Here is a 22,082-nt window from a genome sequence, read left to right as displayed (position 1 = left end):
ATCTGTTCTACATCTGTCTTTTCTTAATTTGAATTTATGTCCCCTTAGGTTCGTAATCTGAACAAGTGGAAGGATCCCATCAGAATTCAGCGTGCAATTCCGAATTGATCGACAAGGGAGAGCCTTGTCGATCAATTCGGCCCTGGAAAGATTGTGCAAGGCTCAAGAGGTAGAATTTTTTTCAGCCTGGACTGTACTTGTTAACAGGAGGGACTGCTTTTACAGGGATAGGATATACTTAAATAGAAAGGGTGCAAGAATATTTGCAGATGCTGTCGAGGCAGTGTTAGGTAGGTCGGAAAATTGCTAGCTTGGGGGGAATACAAGGACTAATAGATTAACAGTAGCCACTGGCAGAGGCTAAAGTGATTCTTGCACTGCTTCTATTGGAATGAACAGAAGCCTGAAAAACAAGATGCAGGATATTTCAGAGATTGCTGGGAGTCATTGCGGTACAAGTAAACACATGGGTTGTGTTAGGGTAGGTAAGAATAGAAACAGGTGCATGTATACTTGCATGTACACCAATGCTAGGTGTTTAGTAAATAAATTTGATGAATTTGAGGTATTGCTCAAAACATCAAAGGCAGATATTGCTGGGATATCAGAGGCGTGGTGTCACACAGATATAAGGAATGCAGAACTGGAATTTGGAGGGTACAACGTCTACAGAAAGGATAGACAGAATAGGAAGGGAGGAGGGGTTATGCTATTAGTTAAGAAACACATAAAATCCAAGGAAGTGAAGCCAGTCGACATTGCAGGACAGAGCAGTGTCGAGTCAGTTTGGTGTGGCATAGGGAGATCAAAATTGAGAATAGGAGTGTGCTATAGGCCTAATGACTCTGATGAGTATAATAAGAAACTATACAGGGTAATAGAGTGGACCGGTAAATCAGAGTCTTATAATGGGGGATTTTAATTTCCCAGATATTGACTGGAATTTGGGGGCTGGTCACTCACACACTAGCAAGGCTTTTGTGGATTTATTGGATGATTGTTTTCTACATGAGCATGTTTGGGAGGCAACTAGAGGGAGTAATACTCTTGATTTGATTATCAGTAGTGATTCTTCATGCATTAAGAATCTGCAGATAGAGGAACAACTAGGTGGCAGTGATCACAGTGTGCTGAAGTGGGATTTACTCAAAGAAGTAACTACGATTAGGGGTAAAGGGAAGAGTTATTGCTTTCGTAAAGGCGACTACGATGTACTGCATGACAGTATTTAAATTCTATACAGTGGGACCAACTGATGAAGTTACCAACAGCAAATTTAAAATGGGAAGCATTCAAAGAACTTATCTTGGAAACTACTAGGCTTTACATACCAACTAAGAAGTATTGTTCAAGGTTTTAGGCCTAAATGGATATCAGATGAAGTAATGAGACATGGCAGAGAAGAAAAATGCATGGGATACATACAAATTAACACGTGACACAGAAGCCTATGATAGATACAAGTTGATCTGTAACCAAGTTACAAAGGAGGTTAGGCAGGCGAAGGCAGATTACGAGAAATCTTTGGCAAGGGATGCAAAGAAAAACAGCAAAGAATTCTTTACTTATGTGTACTCTAGAAGGAAGGGGATGAATCAGATTGGTCCACTTGATATCGATGGGTCAACTGTTGATGATTCTGCTCAAGTAGCTAACAAACTAAATGAATATTTTGCATGGACATTGACACGTGAGGAGTTATTCAGCGAGGGGAATGCCAGAGGTGTATTCAACTCTGGCAGTAAGCTAGAGAGTCTTGTAATAACTGAGAGTAAAGTGGAGGAGAAATTGTTGAAGGTAAAGACAAGAAAGGCACCTGGGGTGGATGGGATCTATCCAGTTATATTAAAGGAGGCAGCAAAGGAATTAAGCAAACCCTTAGCCATAATTATGAGAGCTTCCTTGGACTCAGGGGAGCTACCCGCAGACTGGAGATGTGCAAATGTGACCTCAATTCACAAAGAAGTATCAAAGGCTGACACAAGTAATTATAGACCTGTGAGTTTAACTTCTGTTCCAGGAAAATTAATGGAGGCACTGGTTAAAGAAGCACTGCAGGATCATCTAGACAAGACTTCAGTTATAGCTCGCACAAAGCATGGTTTTGTTAAGGGAAAGTCTTGCATGACGAATTTGATTCGGTACTATGATGCAGTCACAAAAGAACTGGATGGAGGGAATAACTTTGATATTATATATTTGGATCTTAGAAAGGCTTTTGATACTATTGCACATGGAAGACTGCTGCACAAATTGGAGCAGTGTGGCATTGGAGGCAAATTGCTGCTATAGATAAAGGGGTGGTTGAGGGAGAGAGAGAAGACAGAGAATGGTAATCAATGGACACTACTCGTTGTGGACTAATGTTATCAGTGGAATCCCTCAGGGTTCAGTGTTGAGTCCATTATTGTTTTCTGTATTTATAAATGATATTGATGATGGTATATCAAGCTTATCATCCAAGTTTGCAGACGATACGAAGGTTGGCAGGGTTGTCAAGGACACTACTGACACTATGCTACTGCAACAGGATCTGGAAAGGTTGAGCAGATGGGCTGAGAGGTGGCAAATGAAGTTTAACATTGACAAATGTAAAGTACTACATATGGGAAACAGCAACCCCAGAGCAACGTATCAACTCTGTGGTACTACACTGACAGTGGTAGAGAATGAAATGGACCTGGGGATGGTTGTGCAGGCCGATATGAAGTTCTCTGAGCAGTGCAGATGGGCTGCAAGAGTAGCTCATGGTGTATTGTCAATGATATATAGGAATTTTGTTAGCAGGGATAAGGAGGTGATTATTCCCTTGTATAAGGCAATGGTCAGGCCACACCTAGAGTACTGTATACAGGTCTGGAAGCCTCATTTCAAGAAGGATGTAGAGCTGCTGGAACGAGTACAGAGAAGGGCAACAAGATTAGTGAATGGAACAAAGGGTTGCTCTGACGAAGAAAGGCTTAAGGTTTGCAAATTACAGTGTCTGGAGACTAGGCACCAGCGAGGTGATCTGATAGAGGTGTATAAAGTCTTGAATGGTTTAAGCATGCTCAATGCTGATGGGATTCTTCCTCTTTCTCAGAATAATCACCTGAGAGGGCATAAATTACGTCCGGAAATTTGCATTTAGCCAGCGGGTGGTTGGTTGGTTGGTTGGTTGGTTGGTGGAACAGACTTCCATCCCTTGTCGTGGAAGTTGATAGCCTAAATTAGTTTAAGGCTCAGCTGGACAGGTATTTCGAATGAACAGAGGTGAAGTGGAAGTGGTTTTTTTTTGTTTTTTTTTCTGCTGATGCTGCATAAGCTTGCTTTCTTGCATGAAATGCCTCTACTAATGCTAATGCTAAGTCGAAAACTACCTGTATTTTCTAGGGCAAGGTTGATGGTACATAATTGAGGGTACAACAGTTAACAGACTTTGATCCATCAATATGTATATTTGTAAAATGTAGATAATTTTGTGTGTGAGCAGTTTCGAGTTGTATGTTAATACTTGCAAGGGAATGTTTCTCCCAGTTTAGGAAGTAATTGTCACAGGATGGTTTAATAAAGGACCATGGGGGGAACTTAACTGTTTGGATCTTGGAAGACTTTTTCAAAGTATACATTCCACATTTGTGATAGTGTGTGCAGTCTGATACCAGCAGGCTGAATTGCTCTGAGTTTATTTCTATAATACATTGTACTGTGAATCACAAAGTATTGGCCAAATGGGGTTGGGGAGGCATGCTTCAAATTTTAGCTGCATAATTCAGAAGTAACATCTTTCTGCTGAGCTTGAGTGGAACTTAATGAGCCTCAATATAAAGACTTTGTACTGGCGAATTTTATAAATGCGTATATGAATCCTTAGGGCAAAATGTTGAATAGGAGCAAGGCATACTACCATGCTCTTCCTATCAGATCCATACACTGGGGCATCATAATCAAGGTGAGACCTAATTAGAGTTCTATACAATTGAAGTAAAGTGTATTCTTTACTTCAATTGCTCTTTCCATGAGCATCCCATGTTCTTTCTTCTAGAACATGGGATGCAGAGCATCCCCTGTTCTAGAAAAAAGAACTCTGAGTATGTTACATTTTTTCTGGCAAGTGATCCATAGATGTTTGACATATTCTAAGAAATTCAACTTATTATCAAAAAATCAGCCCAAGGAGGCAAATGCTATTTGTTACTGAGATATGATGACTTGTTTAATGTAGCTCTGGGTCAGGATGCACTTCGGTTGGTTACAAAAGTGAATGACACTAGATTTCTGATGGATAGTCAGTACCCATTCTGCTTCATCCATAGCTCAATATTGTGAAGTGAGATTTGTAGTTGCCTTTCAGTGAAGTTCATAGGCACCTGTGAAGTGATCTGATTGAGGTGCTTAAGGCTCTGAATGGATTGAGTAAGCTCAGTGCTGATGAGACTTCTCCTCCCGCCCAGACTATGCACATGAGAGAGTGTATAAATCCAAATTGAGGAAAGATGGTTGCAGGATAAATGTTTGGAGGTTTGTCCCCAGTCAAAGGCAGCTGATTGCGGAACAAACCTGCATCCATTGTTGTAGAAATGATAGTTTGAGCAAATTCAAGAAAGAACTAGAATCGGAGGAGACTGACATGTAATGTCCCCTTCTTTTTTTTTTTTTTTTTTTTGGCCAATGCTTTATAAACTTCCCTGCATCCTATGTCAGTACTACTAATAATGCATTAAAATCCACACACACGCGAAAGTCAGTGCAACAGCCCCGCCCCTGTACGCAGCCACGAATTCGCATCAGTTAAGTATATCTCATATTGTGGATGCCCCCACGAGTCACAATGCTGTTGCACTACCTTTAATAAGTAATTAGACTCTAGCCCTAAATCACATAATCTAACTTACCTTACACCACCACCACAGACATCTCTCATATTGTGGAGTTATACTTCACAAATGGGTTGTCATCATTGCAACACCAAGGTACCTGCCCACTGTCCGATGAGCCAATAAGCTCTGAAATGGTGCCATTTGGATGGTGGTGGTATCTGCTGAGAATAAGGAACAATAGTCTTCTGCTATGGTGAAGCATTACTTATTCGAGGTAGCACAACATCATGGCAACTTATGAATGCATTCACCATATGAGACAAATGATGCCAGTTCGTAATCACTCAAGCAGCCGGCAACATATAGAAACGATGCCATTGCACCAACTTGTATGTAAGTTAACTTCTTTTGTAACCTGAGGCTCTAGCCCTAAATTACATTGTAATCCACCATATTAAAAAAAAAAAATTAAGATTTTAAAATCTAGAAATATTAAGAAAGCAATCCAACACTCCTAACAATAATCGTAATATGACTTTTAAGAATCTGTGTAAAATCTCTTCTTTATAAGTGCTTGCAAGATAATTCTGTCCTTCAAACCGCTCCTGCAGCCAGAAAGATTTAAACTGCATAGACAATGCAATGGTATCAACTCTCACAACAGACCAAGCTAGCCCCCACCCCACGTGTCCCAACGGGATTGCACCACTTTCAAACAAAGAACTCACCAAATGAAGTATAAATCCCCCCCGAACGAGTCCCACCGAGATTGTACCGCTTTCAAACAATGAACTCACCAAAAGATTAATCAGCAATTAGTTTAAAAGATGACACTGCTATTACAGCCTGTTTCAGGAATAACAACTCCCTCATTAGATAGGTGAAACCTAGTGGCAAACAAAACAGTTATAAAGAAGTTGTTCAAAGTGAGCTTCCACTCGTAACTCATGGATCACAAAATTAGGTTTTCAGAATTGCAATATAGATAAAGCTGTCTGCTTTTTCTTAGTGTTACTGGAGACCACTTGATATCTGATGAGGGACCAATGAGTCTCAAAACAGGCTTTCATAGCAGTCTTCTCATCTTGTAAAAAAATTGCCAATTAAGTCTCCCGGAGAGAACATTTGTCTGAAAGCAGTGCAGCACCATGGCAACCAGCCAGAAAAGCCAGCCCACTTTGCTGTGAGAACCAAGATGCATTGCTTCATCAATGAAGTATAAATCCCACTGGCAACAAAAACAGATAAAAAGATTTTCTGCAAGCATAATTGCTCTGAGGTCATATAGCTTTAGCTATATTATAAATTTGAATTTTGCCCTTATTCGGTGAACCTTTGTAATTTACCAGCAAACTGCCCTTATAAATTACAGCTATGTGGTCGTACAGCATCAGTCAAAAAAAAAAAAAAAAAAAGCCAACACTTCCCATTTCACCTGCCTTTCTCCTCCAATAGTTTATCTAGCTGTACTTTAAGTCCTTCCTAAAGTACTAATACATCTTTTGTCAAATACATAAATAATAATAATAACAAAGGAGAGAAGGAAACAGTATCCAACTTACATTAGAAAAATTTCTAGCCATCTGAATAGTGTTTATTTTACTCTTAAATGAGATTATTAGCATTTAAAATGTTGGAATTTTAAAAGTTTTCATCGAGGCCGGTGCCTTTGAAATAGTAAATAAATCAGAACAAACATGAAAACAAACATGAACAAACTAGAACAAACATGAAACTGAAACAAACAAGATAAAACATTCAGCATTCTGGGAAGGAGAAAGTTATGTTATAAAAACTTGCAAAAAGAAAAGCACCTTGAGAGTAAACCTCATATTGCAAAATCAATATTTCATATAAACATCAATATATCACTTTGAGATATTTCTAAAGTTTGATCGAAGTATAATACAAGTAGTAGCAACACAAGCATGAGAAATATTTCATAGCAGAATTAGTGAAATACCCTATTGCTAAGGAAGAAAAAAATAACATATTGGTGGCAATGCACCTGCTGGTTTCAGTCTTGCTATAACTCTGGGAAAACAGTTCAAAACAGTAAAAATTTGTCTAAAATCAGATTTTTATCACTATGCAACAATTGTGTTACTATTTTTAATATGTACACCACACAGGTATAGTGACACAGCTGCAGGATTAATAAACAATAAACACTTTCTGCTGAATGTCATATATGGACATTTTTTCATGTCAGCTGGAAAGTATTCAATATTGCAAACCAAATCTCCACACTTTTTTTCTACAGAGTAATGATGTTGGCACAAAATATTTGATGACGCTTGCAAAACTGCAAAGAAGAAAAATTATTTTCATTGGTTATTTCTCAAAAAAAACTAGCTGGTAGAAAAACTTTAAAAGTATTTTCAAATAAGGTTACAATTAATTTTCTCCATAATGGGTCTATTTTTCAGTTGGAGTTCATTGAAACTGACCAATTTCTTTCAGTCTTTTTTCAGATTCCATTTAAAAATGTTAATTTTTTTAATAATTAATTTGAAATATGACCTCATATTAATGAGGTCATATTTCAAAAATGTTTTGAAAAGTAACAAATTAATGAACTCTTAATGAAAAGAAGTTACCTTGTGTGAGTTATTGAAGCTATGAATTCAGCATATACCAGTGTGCTAACAGCCTGCTTTGTTTGTGTTCATACCCTTAGATGAATTGCTTTTAAAATCAAACAACCAAAGCCCTTCCATCCATGAAACAACTTTTAAATGGACACGATGTGATTGAAGTTTCCCCCTTTTAAAATAAATCCATTGCTTTGTTAATAGAGTATATAATAATTTAATATGATGATTTTACTTTGATTTTATCTTGAACTGCAACCTAATATCTGGCAGATTATGGCTCTAGTGACATGCCATAATGCCTTCAGAAACAATAACAGCAGCTGAGTCCTTCCATTCTTGCAGTACATAATATTGTGATTTATGTCATGATGTATTTAGTATAAAGATAATTATTAATATCTAATAGGGATAATATTGAATCCTCCCTTTATTGCTTACTGCTTAAGTTATTATTTTTGATAAAAAAATTAGATATTTACTGTTAATTTTTCCCTCCCCAGTATGATATACGTCAGAAAGCTTTGAAATTAACAGCTAACAGCATATATGGATGCCTTGGATTTTCTAATTCTCGATTTCATGCAAAACCATTGGCTGAGCTGATTACAAGAAAAGGAAGGGAGGTAGGCAGAATATCCTTTTCAAAGAAACCGATAATATGTAGTAATGCTGCTTAAAATCTATTACATATGTGAAAAAGTTTAACCTTACGATGGAATTTTCCTAAGAAGGCATTTTCAAAATTTTTCTTTTGCAGATCTTATTAAAGACAAAGGATCTCTTGCAGAAGGTATACTATTCAGTAAATTTGCAAATTACTTACTTTTCAATAAGTGATATTTACTGCTTTTCTAGTATGTTTGGAATTTTTTATTTCAACATGGCTCTTCATGCAAATGTCTGGTTTCCTAATAAGAACTTTTTATAAAATTTTAAAATTTAAGAATGTCTAACTGATTGATGTCTTGGCTGCTTAAATTTCTTAAAAAGTTCTTAAATTTTGCAGTAATCATTAGTGTAATGAATATTACTTTCATTTATCATTAGTGATTTAAATTCCTGTCTGTTCTTAATGTGCAAGACATCTGCTTCAGGCTTGTCAGAAGCAATATATACTGCAACTGGTACCCATGCAAGCTGTTTATTAAATTTTTTGGGTTCAGTCAAATGTTTCTTAAATATTGCTGCATGTTTCTAATTATCCCAAAATTATAGGTACAAATTTTTGATCTTTCAGCTGCTTTTTTTTTTTTTTTTTTTTTTTTTTCCCAAGCTTCTACCATTAGGGCAAGAAGCAAGTTTTCTACTCTTAGCCTGTTCAAAATTTAATTTGGATTGATTAATAACTGCGTTACAATTGTTGCAAACTTTGATGTAGGCAGAAAATGAAACTGAAGAATTGGAAAGAAGCCAATTATGACATGCAACATTCTTCTCTTGGACAGCCTTAGCACATTTCTTGGAAAACCAAGGCTTTAGTAAAGGCCTTAATAAAGGACAAGATTTTAAAATGGTGTGGAATAAAGGATTCTATTCCTACAAGAATAATTTTACTGAAACGATCTGAGCAAATGTTGATATCAAAAGTTTTAAAACAGTAATCCGACCAAAGAAAAGAAGTCTCACAGGTCATCCCATTTTACATTCTTGTAATGCCAAACAACACGAGGTTGGGAATAGCCATGAGATAAAGGTTCCATTGGAGAAGAGACAATCACCAAGTTGTGATCTGAGGTGCCTAAAGGACTACTCACTTTGACTGTGTGCTTAGAAGGGTTGTTTGTGAGAAAAAGATCAAGCATGTTAGCTGTATGGTTAGGATTGTCTGGTATTCTTGTAAGTAAATGAACAATCTGTGCAAGGTCATTAGTAATTGCAAAAGCCTCAGCATCTCGACCATCTGGGTCGGTGTGACTAGAAAACGGAAGCCGGCTGGAGTTGTGAACATTAAAATCACCAAGGAAAATTACCTCACTGTTTGGAAAGTTGAACTGGAGAAAGTCAAGTTGCAAAGAGAGGAATTCAAAGAACTCCAAATCATCAGTGGAGTTAGGAGAACGGTAGAGATAACAGATGAATTTGACACAATGAGGTAGAGAGATTTTAAGCCAGAGAAGATTGAAAAGAGGAGATTCCAAATTACCAAGTCTCTGACTGGGAATGTCAGAATGGACATATGCACAAGTACCACCTTTGAGGCGAAAGAAATCATACAGCGAATAATTTCGGCAACTGAGATGAGCGGTAGTTGAATCAACAAATAACTGAGATTCTGTCAGAAAAAGTACATGGGGTTTGGCAGACTGAAGTGGAAATGGACGTAATTGAGATTAGAATTGAGACCACTTATATTTGTGAAATGAACTAGGAAGTGTTTGGGAGGTTTAGATTTTTGCAGATAAGCTTACTCTATTAGTTTGACAATTCATGATATATTCAATAGTAAGAAAAAGTGGGCGGGACATGCTGCATGAAGTAATGAACTTTTTGGATATGGCATACACAGGTAAGAATATACCCAGATGCTTGATATAACGTGGCCTCAACAATGCTCTCCCCCCATACACACTACTCAGACTCCCTCCAGTCACTATCTGGCAGAGTAGAGGTAGCAAGATTATACACTAGCTGATCCGGAAGCCTCCTAAAAAGTTACCTAAAGGTTCGGTCTAGTGTACTAACTAGCGGCCGGCCTGCAAACAGTTTCAGAGCTGTACCCTCAAAATGTACGGAAGATTGGATCTCGCCATGATGTTCATCATTATCTCAAAAGTCATCAATCATACTGCATGATGGAAGAGATGGGGAAGGGTGACTCTGGAGACAAAACATAGGTTCCACTACTTCAAGCTAAACATGGGGTTTGGCTAACTGCAAGTGGAAATGGACATCATTGAGATTAGAATTGAGACCACGTATATTTGTAAAATGAATTACAGCAGTCTTGTCTAGATGATTCTGCAGTGCTTCTTTAACCAGTTACCCCATTATTTCCCCAGAATGGAAGTTAAATTAATAAGTCTGTAATTACTCGTGTCACTCTTTGTCCCCCCCCCCCCTTTGTGAATTGGAGATAAATTTGCACATCTCCAGTGCGTGTGGACTATCCCTGAGTTAAAGGATGCTCTCATAATTATGTCTAAGGGGTTTGCTTACTTCCTTTGCCACCTCCTTTTATATAACTGGAAAGATCCCATTTACTCGAGCTGCCTTTCTTAGGTTTGACTACAACAATTTCTCCTCCGCTTTGCTCTCAGTTATTACAAAATAATTTAACAGGCGCCTCCGTAGCCAGGTGGGAAGGAGCAGCAGTGCGTAGCACATGCTTCTTGATTAGACCGGGGTTCGAGCCCGTCACCACCAAATACGGAGTATGCGGAAAGGTCAAGGAATGACCACCGCATATCCCGGAGCAATATGGCCTTAGTTGCTAATGCTCCTAAAAACCAAATAACAAACAAACAAATAATTTAACTCCCTGTTAGAATTTGTTAAAACATCTGGCATTTCTCTCCTTGAATAACTCCTCGTGTGTGAATGTAGATTCAAAATAACTTTCAGTTTATCAGCTACCTGAACATGACAATCAATAGTCAAACCATCTATGCTAAGGGGACCAATCTGATTCATCCCTTTCCTTCTAGAGTTTACATTAGTAAAGAACACTTTGCTATTTTTCTTTGCATCCTTTGCCAAAGATTTCTCATAATCTGCTTTCTCCTGCCTAACCTCCTTTGTGACTTGATTAGACTAGCTTATATCTGCCACAGCTTCTGTGTTGCCTGATAATTTATATGCATCCCATGCATTTCTCTTCTCTGCCACAAGCCTCATTAATTCATCTGACATCTATTTAGGCCTGATTAGTATATCACTTGTCAATGCATATGTGGTATCCAAGAGTGCCACGTGAAAACAAATAAAAATAAGAAGCTTTTGGGAAGAGATAGTTATGGATTTGCTAAATATAGAACAGAAAGAGAAACGTGAAAAGACAAATGTGGTAACACTCATATACTAACTACAAAATTCGACGTAAATAATAAGAAAGTTAGAAGATGTTCGTTTTTTTGTTGCGCAAAATTGAAAGATTCAGATGGAAGATCGGTTGGTACCAGAAAGAGGAAAAGCGTTTCGACGTATTGCCCCTACTGTATTCATCAGCCTTTCATGTGTTTGGAGTGTTTTGAAAAACACCATAAATCTTCATAGTTTTGTAATTATAAAATTCGTAATAATAAAGAATTTTTAAATGATAACCAGTTACTCGCTTATTTTTTTCTCATAGCACTGTGCAAATTTCATCACGCTTTTCAAAAATAATGTAAATTTCCAACAATCGTTGGAAATTTACATTATTTTTGAAAAGGGTATCGGGCATATACAGCAGCATCGGCTGTATATGTCCGACATATATGTTTGTTTATTGATTTTCCACATTTTATGATTGACCACCATGAATTTTTTACTGCTTTTAAAAATCTATCTGAGCCATATACACTTGGGCAGATACTGTTATTATGATGGTTGATATATCTGACCTTTTTAACTTTTTTTAAAAAAGGTTGAATAGAAAATGTTATTCTATTTAGTTCGTTTTTATATGAAAATGCAATATATTATATATTTATTTATTATACTTTATTTACTTATTTTACTTGTTATGTTGAACATGTAATACTGTTTTGTGTAATAGTTCAAGTTAATGGAGAGCTTAGGGGAAGTGTTTGATGCATTATAGCTTTGATGCTGCTGGACCGCTAAAATTGAAACATACCAAACGCGTTAGCATCTTCTATCAGTCATTCAACATATGATTGAAAGGCAGCTGCAACAAGCTTTATACCATCTTAATAAGTGAGCATTAGTCACTGGGTTTGGATTTTGATGAGAAAAGTTTGCATAAGTGCATCCACTTATATCAAAAGTGGAACTTGATGCCTGATCCAGATCTCAAGTTAGATGAGGAATTCATCCTGAAAAGATCAGAAGCTAAATTTTTTGGATTTCTTTTTGACTGGAAGCTGACAGTTAATGATAAAATGTACAACGGATATCAATATACTCTGTTCTCTCTCTCTCTCTCTGCTGTTAATAGGGTAGCAGACTGCACCCTATTCTATTTGTACTGTGCACTTGTTCAGGCTAAACTGGACTATTGTAGCCAAAGAAAGTGCCCACTGGTAACTTGATCTGATATGATTGATCATCACAGAATCTGTATTGCTGATGGTGTCTTTTGGACATATCCAGTTCAAAACTTATGTTGATGCAAATGAACCATACCTGACTCTTTTCTGTGTACAGTTGCCATTGCAAAATGCAATTAAACTGAGATCTTGGCAAGACCACATGTCTGTAGTCTCTGAGGCTTACAGGAAAAGTTTTAATCCTAGTTTTAATTGACCTTTTTGCACTCAAATTCAAGAGCCCGTCATAATTTTATCTTGATGACAGACCTTATTACTCCCCTCCTCTTTACAGCCCTTGGCTCTGTGAGTGTTTGTTCTCCTGTCATTGACTTTTCTAACAGAATTTAGATAAGAGCAGAAACACACCACCGCCGGAATCTATTAGATACCCCATGTGTTCAGTTAACTCAATTTTCTGATCTCCTTCCTCTTTACACTGATGTTTCATAATCCGAATTTTTTGTTGAATCACCAGATGTCTTCTTGGACATCATATCTTGTCCAATTCTCTTTGAATGTAGCATCTATACTTGGCAAGAATAATGCAACAGAACTTGCTGAGTAACATTCAAACCATGCCATAACCTAATTGTATGTTATACAGTGACTCCTTGAGTACTTACAGGCTATGAGAGGTGCACAATATAATACTCATCCAGTTCTGTACTGGGTTTGCAAAATGCTCTGGTCTCATTTGCAATTCAGGTTGAATGTCAATTCTGTAGGGTTCCCATTCATATTGGAATCAAAAGAAATGAGGTGATAGATGAAGCAGCTTACACCTCGAGTGGCTATGAATTTTTAGTCCCATATACCATCTGCAGTCTCATCGTACATGCCTTGAAAGTTGGCAGACATTATGGCATGTGCAGGACATTAATAAATCATGCCAAATTAAACCTATAATTATTCTATTTCCTCCAGTGTACAGAAGATATTAAAAGAAGAAATTATTCTTGCTAGACTCTGCATTGGGTGTGCTCATCTGGCACATTCCTTTTCATTGAGGGCTGCTGAGCTCCCTTTTATGCAACTACTACTAAGTTATTTTAACTGTTAAACATATTAATTGACTGTCCACATTTTACAGATGACTGTCTCTCTTTTCTGCTGTCAAGTATCTGGCTGAGCCACTTGTACTCAAGTGGCTCAGCCAGAGCCACTTGAGTACAAGTGGCTCAGCCAGATACTTGACAGCATACTTGAACTGACAATGATAACTTCCTGCTCTTTTTACCTTTTTAAAGAGAATCAACTTATACTATGGTATTTAATTCTGCTTTATTTTAAAGTATACCTAAATTTACCTAACATCTCTTTAGTTTTTTAAATGTTTAGCTATGTTCTGTAGCATCTATTTCAAGTACCACATACTAATTCTTTCTTTCATATAACCTGGACTTGGCTCACTATGGCTTCAGGTGTTGCTTTGACATAAACATCCATCTATGGCAATGGGCTGAAAAATGACAGTTGAGGATTTAACAGTGGTAAATCCAAGGTACTATATTTGACTAGCAGTAATCCCAGAATAAAATACCATCTGGGTGATACCAAAGTTAGTGGATTATGAAAACGATTTAGTGGTAATTGTATTTCAACATGAAATTCTCTTGAGCAGTGCAAAAAGGCTGCTAGAATGAACCATGGCCTTCTGTCAGTGATATATAGAAACCCTCATGTTTAGGCCAGAACCGAATGCAGTTTCTAAACCTGTATGCAGGTTTAGAAACCATATTTTAGTAAGGACATAGATCTGTTACAACAAAGAATAGCAACAGGTTTTGTTGGGGTACAAAAAAAGATATCCTTCCCAAGAAAGACTGGCTTCTGTAGATTGCTTCTTCTAGAAGTTTCTTATTTGTTTGGTTAACTAAATGAAGTGTATAAGGCTTTAAAAGTGTCAAGTAAACTAAATGCTCCTGGCATCTTTACCCCTACTTGGATGAAACACACAAATGGGCATGAATTTAAATTGGAAAAGGATTGTTGCAGAAAAGATATGCACTAACTTTCACTCAGCCAAAGAATAATGTTTTGTTAGAATAAATTTCCATCTCAGTCACCGAGCATGTCAAATTTTAAAGTTTACTGTATAAAATTTCATATTTGTAACTGCAATATTTATTTTTTAAGAAATTTTTTGTAAAATAATCCCATTTTATTTTTTAATAAAACTGATCTGGCACTCATTCAACAAGAACACCTTGTGAAGAAGAGCTTGTGAACATAAACGTGTTTTTGTGATAATTTCACCATACAGATTTTTGCTTTACTTTTCAGATGGGCTTAGAAATAATTTATGGAGATACAGATTCTTTAATGATTACCTAACAGATTCTTCACAGCAAAAATAAAAACACACCATGGGAACATAGAAGGATAACATTCAAGTAAAATCATCACATGAAGAGGTAAATAATGTGACAGCCACATCCAGCAAACTGATACTAGGCCAGTAACCAGACCTCTTTTCACTCTTGGCTTGTTAAACTTGTGTTATTGCCTACTGAGAAATTGCAGGAGCTACAGCATAATGGTGGCTTTCAAAGCTAAGAATGCTAACCAAATTGTTGACTATTATTGTATTAATTATTTTTGACTGTGTTTTGCTATATAGTGACACCAGATAAAAAGATGGTATTGCCATATTACCAAAACTTTTATAGTTTTACTTGAAGTTATCTTTTTTTATTTTTGAACTAATGTCCTTTGGGACTGACTGAAGCCTCAAGCAGTAGTAGAGGGTTAAAAAAATATTGCAGTCAAATAGTAAAATGTCAACCATTGTTTCTAAGCAGAGTTTGGGGGGTGGGGGGGAAGTGTATATATAATAATAATATTAATAATAAACACAAATAAGTGGAACATCTGTCAAATGCAGTGCAAGGATTTCTGTTAAAATGAATAACATAAGTGCTGCTGAATTAGAGTATACACATAGATTTTACTGTTATAATTTTTTTTATTTTCCTTTCTACAATTTATTTTATTAATAATAATAAATAAACACTGCACTTAATAAACACATAATATACTTGATAAATTTTAAAGGCAAAAATTGAGTTTGTTGAAACAAGATGGAAAGAAAACTTTACAAAATAAAAACCTTTTCCAAAAACTCTTTGGAACTATTTAAAGTATGTTTTTATGAAGGTTCGAAATCCTAGTATATTGTTTTCAAGTCTAGAAGAATGAAAAACTAAGGTGAAATACTATTTTAAAATTGGGATTCTCTCTCTCTCTCTCTCTCTCTCTCTCTCTCTCTGATTTACTTTTAAGACTTTCAGATGTTTTTGTGATAATTTCACCATACAGATTTTTGCTTTACTTTTCAGATGGGCTTAGAAATAATTTATGGAGATACAGATTCTTTAATGATTAATACTAATTCTGATGACTATGACCATGTCATTAAATTAGGAAAAAAGGTATGGATAAAATATTTTTAGCATGCATCTATTTCTGGGTGCAAATTATTTTGTAGAATAAGCACCACTGCTGTCAAAAGGTAAGTTACAACCATAAAATTTGTAATATCCAGAAAAATATTATTGGTGATATTGAGTTTGAAAAAAAAATATGGCTGTTCTATGATCATAAAGAATCATGAGATTATGGCTATTGAAAACTTAGGGGCCTGCATAAGTCATTCTTTAAATAGCAGTGAATATTTCTGACACTAAACTGTTAGGAAAGTGAATGATGATCAAATACAAAATTTGATCGATCGATGGATTGGCCGTGGGTCCACCACGGCAAATCCATCGATGCCCAAAACGCCTGTTCGAATGGTCATGAACATACCTTCCATAATGGGTAGGCGCTCGTCATGTTGAAACCAAATGTTGCGTCTTACATTTGCTGGAACATCGTCAAGTAATCCTGGTAGAACTTGTTCAAGAAAGATCCGATTTTTAGCGGAGTTCATGCGGGATGGTAACAGGTATGGGCCAACTAAGCAGTCACCAACCATACCTGCCCACACATTTATTGCGAAGCGATGTTGTGCTGTATGGGGACGCACACCGTATGGGCCCTCTGCTAATCCATACACTAGGTGCATGTCTGCCAGCTCACAGTTCGTATATCGATGCATGCTCTTTGTGCGGCGACTACTGCTGGAATGAGTAAACCAGAAAATTTTCCTCTTGCGAACTGATGAACAGCGCCGTGTACCGTCTTGCAGTGACATTTCCGGTTATGGGTTCCTATGCGATGCACATTCCTGTAGATGTTACCTCCCCCCCTCCCCCAAACGTTTGTACCAATATTTTTGAGACACCCTGTATATATATATAATGGTCCGATTATAAACTCTGCTGTGAAACCACGCCATACTGAAACGTATGGACTTTGTAGTGGTCCTTCATGCACAGCAGGTGGACGAGAAGTTGCACCTGCCGGCAATTGTATTTACAGCCCCACGAAGAGTGAAATGTGCCTCATCAGACCACAAGGTTAGTCGAACCCACGTATCGTCATTCCATACGAGCCAGAAATCGTAGAGCAAAGTCTGTTTGCTGTTGCTGATTACAACACTAGTTCTTGCACTATGTGAATTTTGTATGGGAACCAGTGTAAAGTTATTCGAAGCACTTTATGTACAGTAGATTAAGGAATGTTCAACTCTCGACATATATGAAAACTCCAAACACGAGACATTAGAACCTATAGTACGTAGTACCATGCATGGGTTGGAGGGTGAGAAGAAGAAAGAAGATACTTGTTGACATTAGACTTGAGCTTCTGTAAATTGCATCTTATTATGCATTTTCAGAAAATGCATATGAAGGAAGGTTGTTTCAAAAAACAGAAGTTAAATGAAGAAGAAGAAAAGTTTGTTCTGTGAGTTTCAAATTAGACTGTAAAAGGATGTTGATTGGTTGCCACACGTGTTCAGATTGCTTTGGAAGAGAGAGCGGGATTATAGAAGCCAATTCAGATGAGCAATGCCCGTGGAAGTATCTATAGAAAAGGCATGCCACAGACACAGAGCGTCTGTGGGACAGAGAATTGGGAGACTGTTAAAGATGTCATTAATTAATCTAACTGCCCTCATTTGAATGCAATCTAGAAGCCCAAGAGAGGTTTTGGGAGCACCGCTCCAAATGTGGGCAAAATATTCCAAGGTAGGCCCTATATGCAATTTGTACAGAGTGAGCAGCTGTTTGGAAGAAAAGTAACACTGAGAATGAAAGAGAAAACCAAAACTTTTTAGATGCAGAGAAAGCAATATTTGTAATGTGCTTATTAAAGTCAGGTTAAATCCCAGCAAAGATAAGCATAGGAGCAGAAGAATCCTTTTTGCAAGATTTAAAACAGGACTGAGTTTTGGGAGGATTGAAATCAACTAAGTTATCATTGCCCCACTGGAGAATTACTTGGAGATCAGCATTTAAGGAATTGGACATTCGAATTTGAAGCTGTTTGAGCAGGGCAAGGTTTCTCAAACTGGAAATGTGAAATGCAATGTGCTATCATCGGCAAACTATGGATAGGATTTCCAGTCAATGGAAGGAGGTCATTGATATTCATGAAGAAAAGAGTGGGAGAAAGAACTGACCCTTGGTGAATGCCTCAATTAGTGGAGAAGTTAGGTTACAGAGAGCCATCTACTATCACCCACAGTGAGCAGTCACAGAAAAAACTGGATAATCAATTACAAAAAACAGTTGTCATCCCACATGATGGAAGCTTATTTAGAAGACCTTAATGCCAAACAGAATCAAAAGCCTTTGCAATGTCAAGAATAACTGCTTGAGTTTCACCAAACTATTCCATTGAATTCTATTGAATTGTCCAAAGATGGACAACATAAGCCAGAATATCACCAGTGGATCGACACTGACAGAATCCATACTGGCAATTTTTAATCAGGTGGAAGGTTTCTAGATAGTTTAAGAGTTGGTAGTTAATTGAGTTCTCCATTGCTTTGGAAAGAGTAGAGATGATTGCAATGGTGTGATAAGGGAATGGAAGGGATTTGTCCCCCTTCTTAGGAACTGCCTGGATATGAGCTAATTTTAAAGCAGAAGGAAAAACACCTTTGGAAAAGAAAGTGAAAAAAACAACACTGAACAGGAGTAAGTTCTTGAGCACAGGTTTTGAGAACAAGTGGAGAAATATCATAAGGATCTGGAGCTTTCTTAGCATTGATATTGTTCAAAATCCTTCTGACATCCTTTTGAAGAATGACTGCAGAAGGTAATGAATGGGACGTACGGTCAGTCCTCGTATAACACGTGTTTACACTACATGAATTTGATCATACACTATTTATAAACAGAGAACGATGTTGTATGTAATACGAACCGAATTCGTTTATGCATGAAATGGCAGTCAAATGCGGTAATCACCCTAACTGAACACAAACAGGAGTGCAGAGAGGATTCTGAAAATGTATTTATGTTTTTTATATGATTGAAGATTTCAGTTGATGGGGGGGATGCATTTCACCATAATAACATAAAAACCCACAATTCCAGCAATCGGTATTAACGCAAATGCAATTAGATCGAGTTTACTACCAATTTATAATAGATTCCACTAGCAGGAACGCAACTGGAAATTGTTTTAATAGGTGATAATAGTGTGTTTCTGCCTTTACTGCTTTGTTTGTTTAGTTGCTATGTGCACACAACTTCGTTTATGTTATCAAGCGTGCCTCCTCATTTTTGTCCTTTTTATACTGTAATTGTGCTTTATTTCCTAAAATAAGTAAAATACTTGAAAAAAGTGTGAAAAGGAAGCATCCTAGTGAAAAGCAATATCATAGACAGAGGAGGACTGGGTCAAAAATTCTTACCGTGGAAAACTTGTAGCAGCCCCATACCAGTGTTCATGGCCAAAATCACACCAAACCTCTGGCCCCAACAGGGTTTCCGCCATAAGGCTTATGGTCAGTCTGTCGATAGAGGAAAAATACGAAATTGTGAAACGCTTTGAGTGAAATGAAAGAACATGCGATATTACACATCCTACAGGCCTAAATGAGGCAATGCTGAGAACAATTAGAAAGAATGCAGAGAAAATAAAAGCAACTTTCATCCCAGAAACAACTCAGTGTAACAAAATCCATTAGATCAAGACACAAAGAATTGGAGAGATGGAACATCTGTCATCTGTTTGGATGGAGGATCAAACAAAGAACAAGTTTGCTTATGATAGTTTTCCAGGCTACAAGTTTTCCACGGTAAGAATTTTTGACCCAATCCTCCTCTGTCTATGATATTGCTTTTCTTTTTCTCTCTGAATCACTAGGATAGCAATATTTTATTATTGTTACTTATTGTGTTTGATAATGTTTTGGTTACAAATGGTGTTCAAACTTGAATGGCCGGCACCTAACCCTATTTTTCCCATAAGACCTTTTATTATATTGCACAAATTTTGCATTGCACAAGGGTTCCTAGGAACATAACTGTCGTGTTATATGAAGACTGATTGTACTGGGAATGGTGGGAGGTGGGCGTACCAAGAACATTAATACAAGAGTTGGGGAAAAAAAATAGGATGCTAGCAGGTCACCTTTATCCTTGGCTAAAGTGGGTATAGAACCATCTGGTTTAGACAGAGGTCGGAACAGAGATGGGCAAAAGTTGCGGCCATTAGCTTTCGCAAGGGACCAGAAAGCTCAGCTACCATTTGGACAAGAAGCACATTTTCTACTATTAACCTGTTTGAAATCTAGTTTGGACTGATTAATAACTGTTACATTTGTTGCAATCTTTGGTGTAGATGAACCTGGAGATTGCAATACGAACCAGTTACAATATGCTACATTGTTCTCTTGAACAGCCTTAGTACGTTTATTTGAAAACCAAGGTTTAGATAAAGGATGAGATTTTAAGGTGGAGTGTGGAATAAAGCATTTCATCCCTACAAGAATAATTTTGCTGACATTATCTGAGCAAACGTTGACATCAGAAGTTTTGAAACATTAATCCGACCAAAGAAAAGAACTTGTGCAGATCATCCCATTTTGCATTCTTGTAATTTCAAACAAAACTAGGTTGAGAATGTCCATGAGAGAAAGGCTCCATTGGAGAAGAGACCATCACCAAGTTGTGATCTGAGGTGCCTAGAGGATCACTGTCCACAACAGTGTACTTAGATGGGTTGTTTGTTAGAAAAAGTTCAAATGTATTGGCTGTGTGGTTAGAATTGTCAAGAATTCTGGTAGGTAAATGAACGATCTGTGCAAGGTAATTAGTAATTGCAAAAGCCTGAGCATCTTGACACAGCTGGGTCTGTGTGACTAGAAAACGGAAGCCAGCTGGAGTTGCGAAATTATAATCACCAAGGAAAAATTACCTCACTGTTAGGAAAGTTGGACTGGAGAAAATCAAGTTTCAATCAGATGAAGTGAAAGATTTCCAAGTGATTAGTGGAGTTGCTAGAATGATAGAGACAACAGATGAATTTGACAGAATGTGGTAGAAAGATTTTTAAACCAGAGATTCCAAATTACTAAATCTCTGTCACAGAATATCAGAACGGATATTGTTCTCAAGTAGCGAAAGGAATCATACAACAAATAATTCGGACAACTGAGACGAGCAGTGGTTGAATTAACCAATAACTGTGATTCTGTCACGAAAAGAACATGCAGTTTAGCATGCTGTAAGTGGAAATGGATTCCATTGAGATTAGAACTGAGACCACATATATTTGTGAAATGAATGAGGAAATGTTTGGGAGGTTAAGATCTTTTCACAGATAAGTTTGCTCCATTAGTTTGACAATTCGTGGTGTATTCAGTAGTAATAAAAGGTGTACACATGGCAAGAATATACCCAGATCCTTGACATAACATGGCCTTGATAGTGCCCTCTGCATACACAGTACTCTGAGTTTTTTCAGTCACTATCTGGCAGAGTAGAGGCAGTGAGATTATACATTGATCCGGAATCCTCTTAGAGGGTTACCAATAGGGTCGGTCTGGTGTACTAATCAGCGGCCTGCCTGTGAACACTGTTTTAGAGCTGTACCCTCGAAATGTAAGGAAGATTGGATCTAGCCATGATGTCCTTCATAACCTCAAAAGACATCAGTCATACTGCATAAAGGAAGAGTTCGGGGGATTGACTAGAACTTTGCCCTTCAGACTAAACATGGGTTCCACCACTTGAATCCTCCGATAAGCAATGGGATTGCACTGGTTAATGAAAGTCATCTACCACCTAGTAAAACAGTATCAAAAATAAGACTTTTGATACTGTTTCACATAAAAGTCTGCTGTATAAACTGGAGCAATGTGACATTAAGTCAAGTTAGTGCTATGGATAAAGGGATTGTTGAGAAGGAGAAATTTGAGGGAGGGAGGGGGGGGAGAGAGAGAGAGAGAGAGAGAGAGAGAGAGAGAGAGAGAGAGAGAGAGAGAGAGAGAGAGAGAGAGAGAGAGAGAGAGAGAATGAGTGGTTATCAATGGGCAATGCCCTTCGTGGACTAAAGTTATTCATGGAGTTCCCCAGGATCCAGTGCTCTGCCCA

General features: G+C 37.4%; 1 protein-coding gene across 1 annotated transcript in view; it reads left to right on the top strand.

Annotated features, from left to right (window-relative positions):
• The window catches only part of PolA1 (DNA polymerase alpha catalytic subunit), a 662,965-nt gene that overhangs the window by 440,361 nt on the left and 200,522 nt on the right, over window positions 1–22,082 (top strand). Inside the window, exons 25-27 of the mRNA XM_090387531.1 lie at window positions 7,897–8,019; window positions 8,154–8,186; window positions 15,927–16,019. Coding sequence (XP_090243657.1) covers window positions 7,897–8,019; window positions 8,154–8,186; window positions 15,927–16,019 — 249 coding nt within the window. The remainder of the gene's footprint in view (window positions 1–7,896; window positions 8,020–8,153; window positions 8,187–15,926; window positions 16,020–22,082) is intronic.

Source organism: Mastigoproctus giganteus, chromosome 1, assembly GCF_048544385.1.
Source record: "Mastigoproctus giganteus isolate SK-2022 chromosome 1, ASM4854438v1, whole genome shotgun sequence".
In the NCBI taxonomy this organism is placed as follows: Eukaryota; Metazoa; Arthropoda; class Arachnida; order Uropygi; family Thelyphonidae; genus Mastigoproctus; species Mastigoproctus giganteus.
Note: the sequence above shows the minus strand (reverse complement) of the source record. Positions and strands in the feature narration are given on the sequence as shown.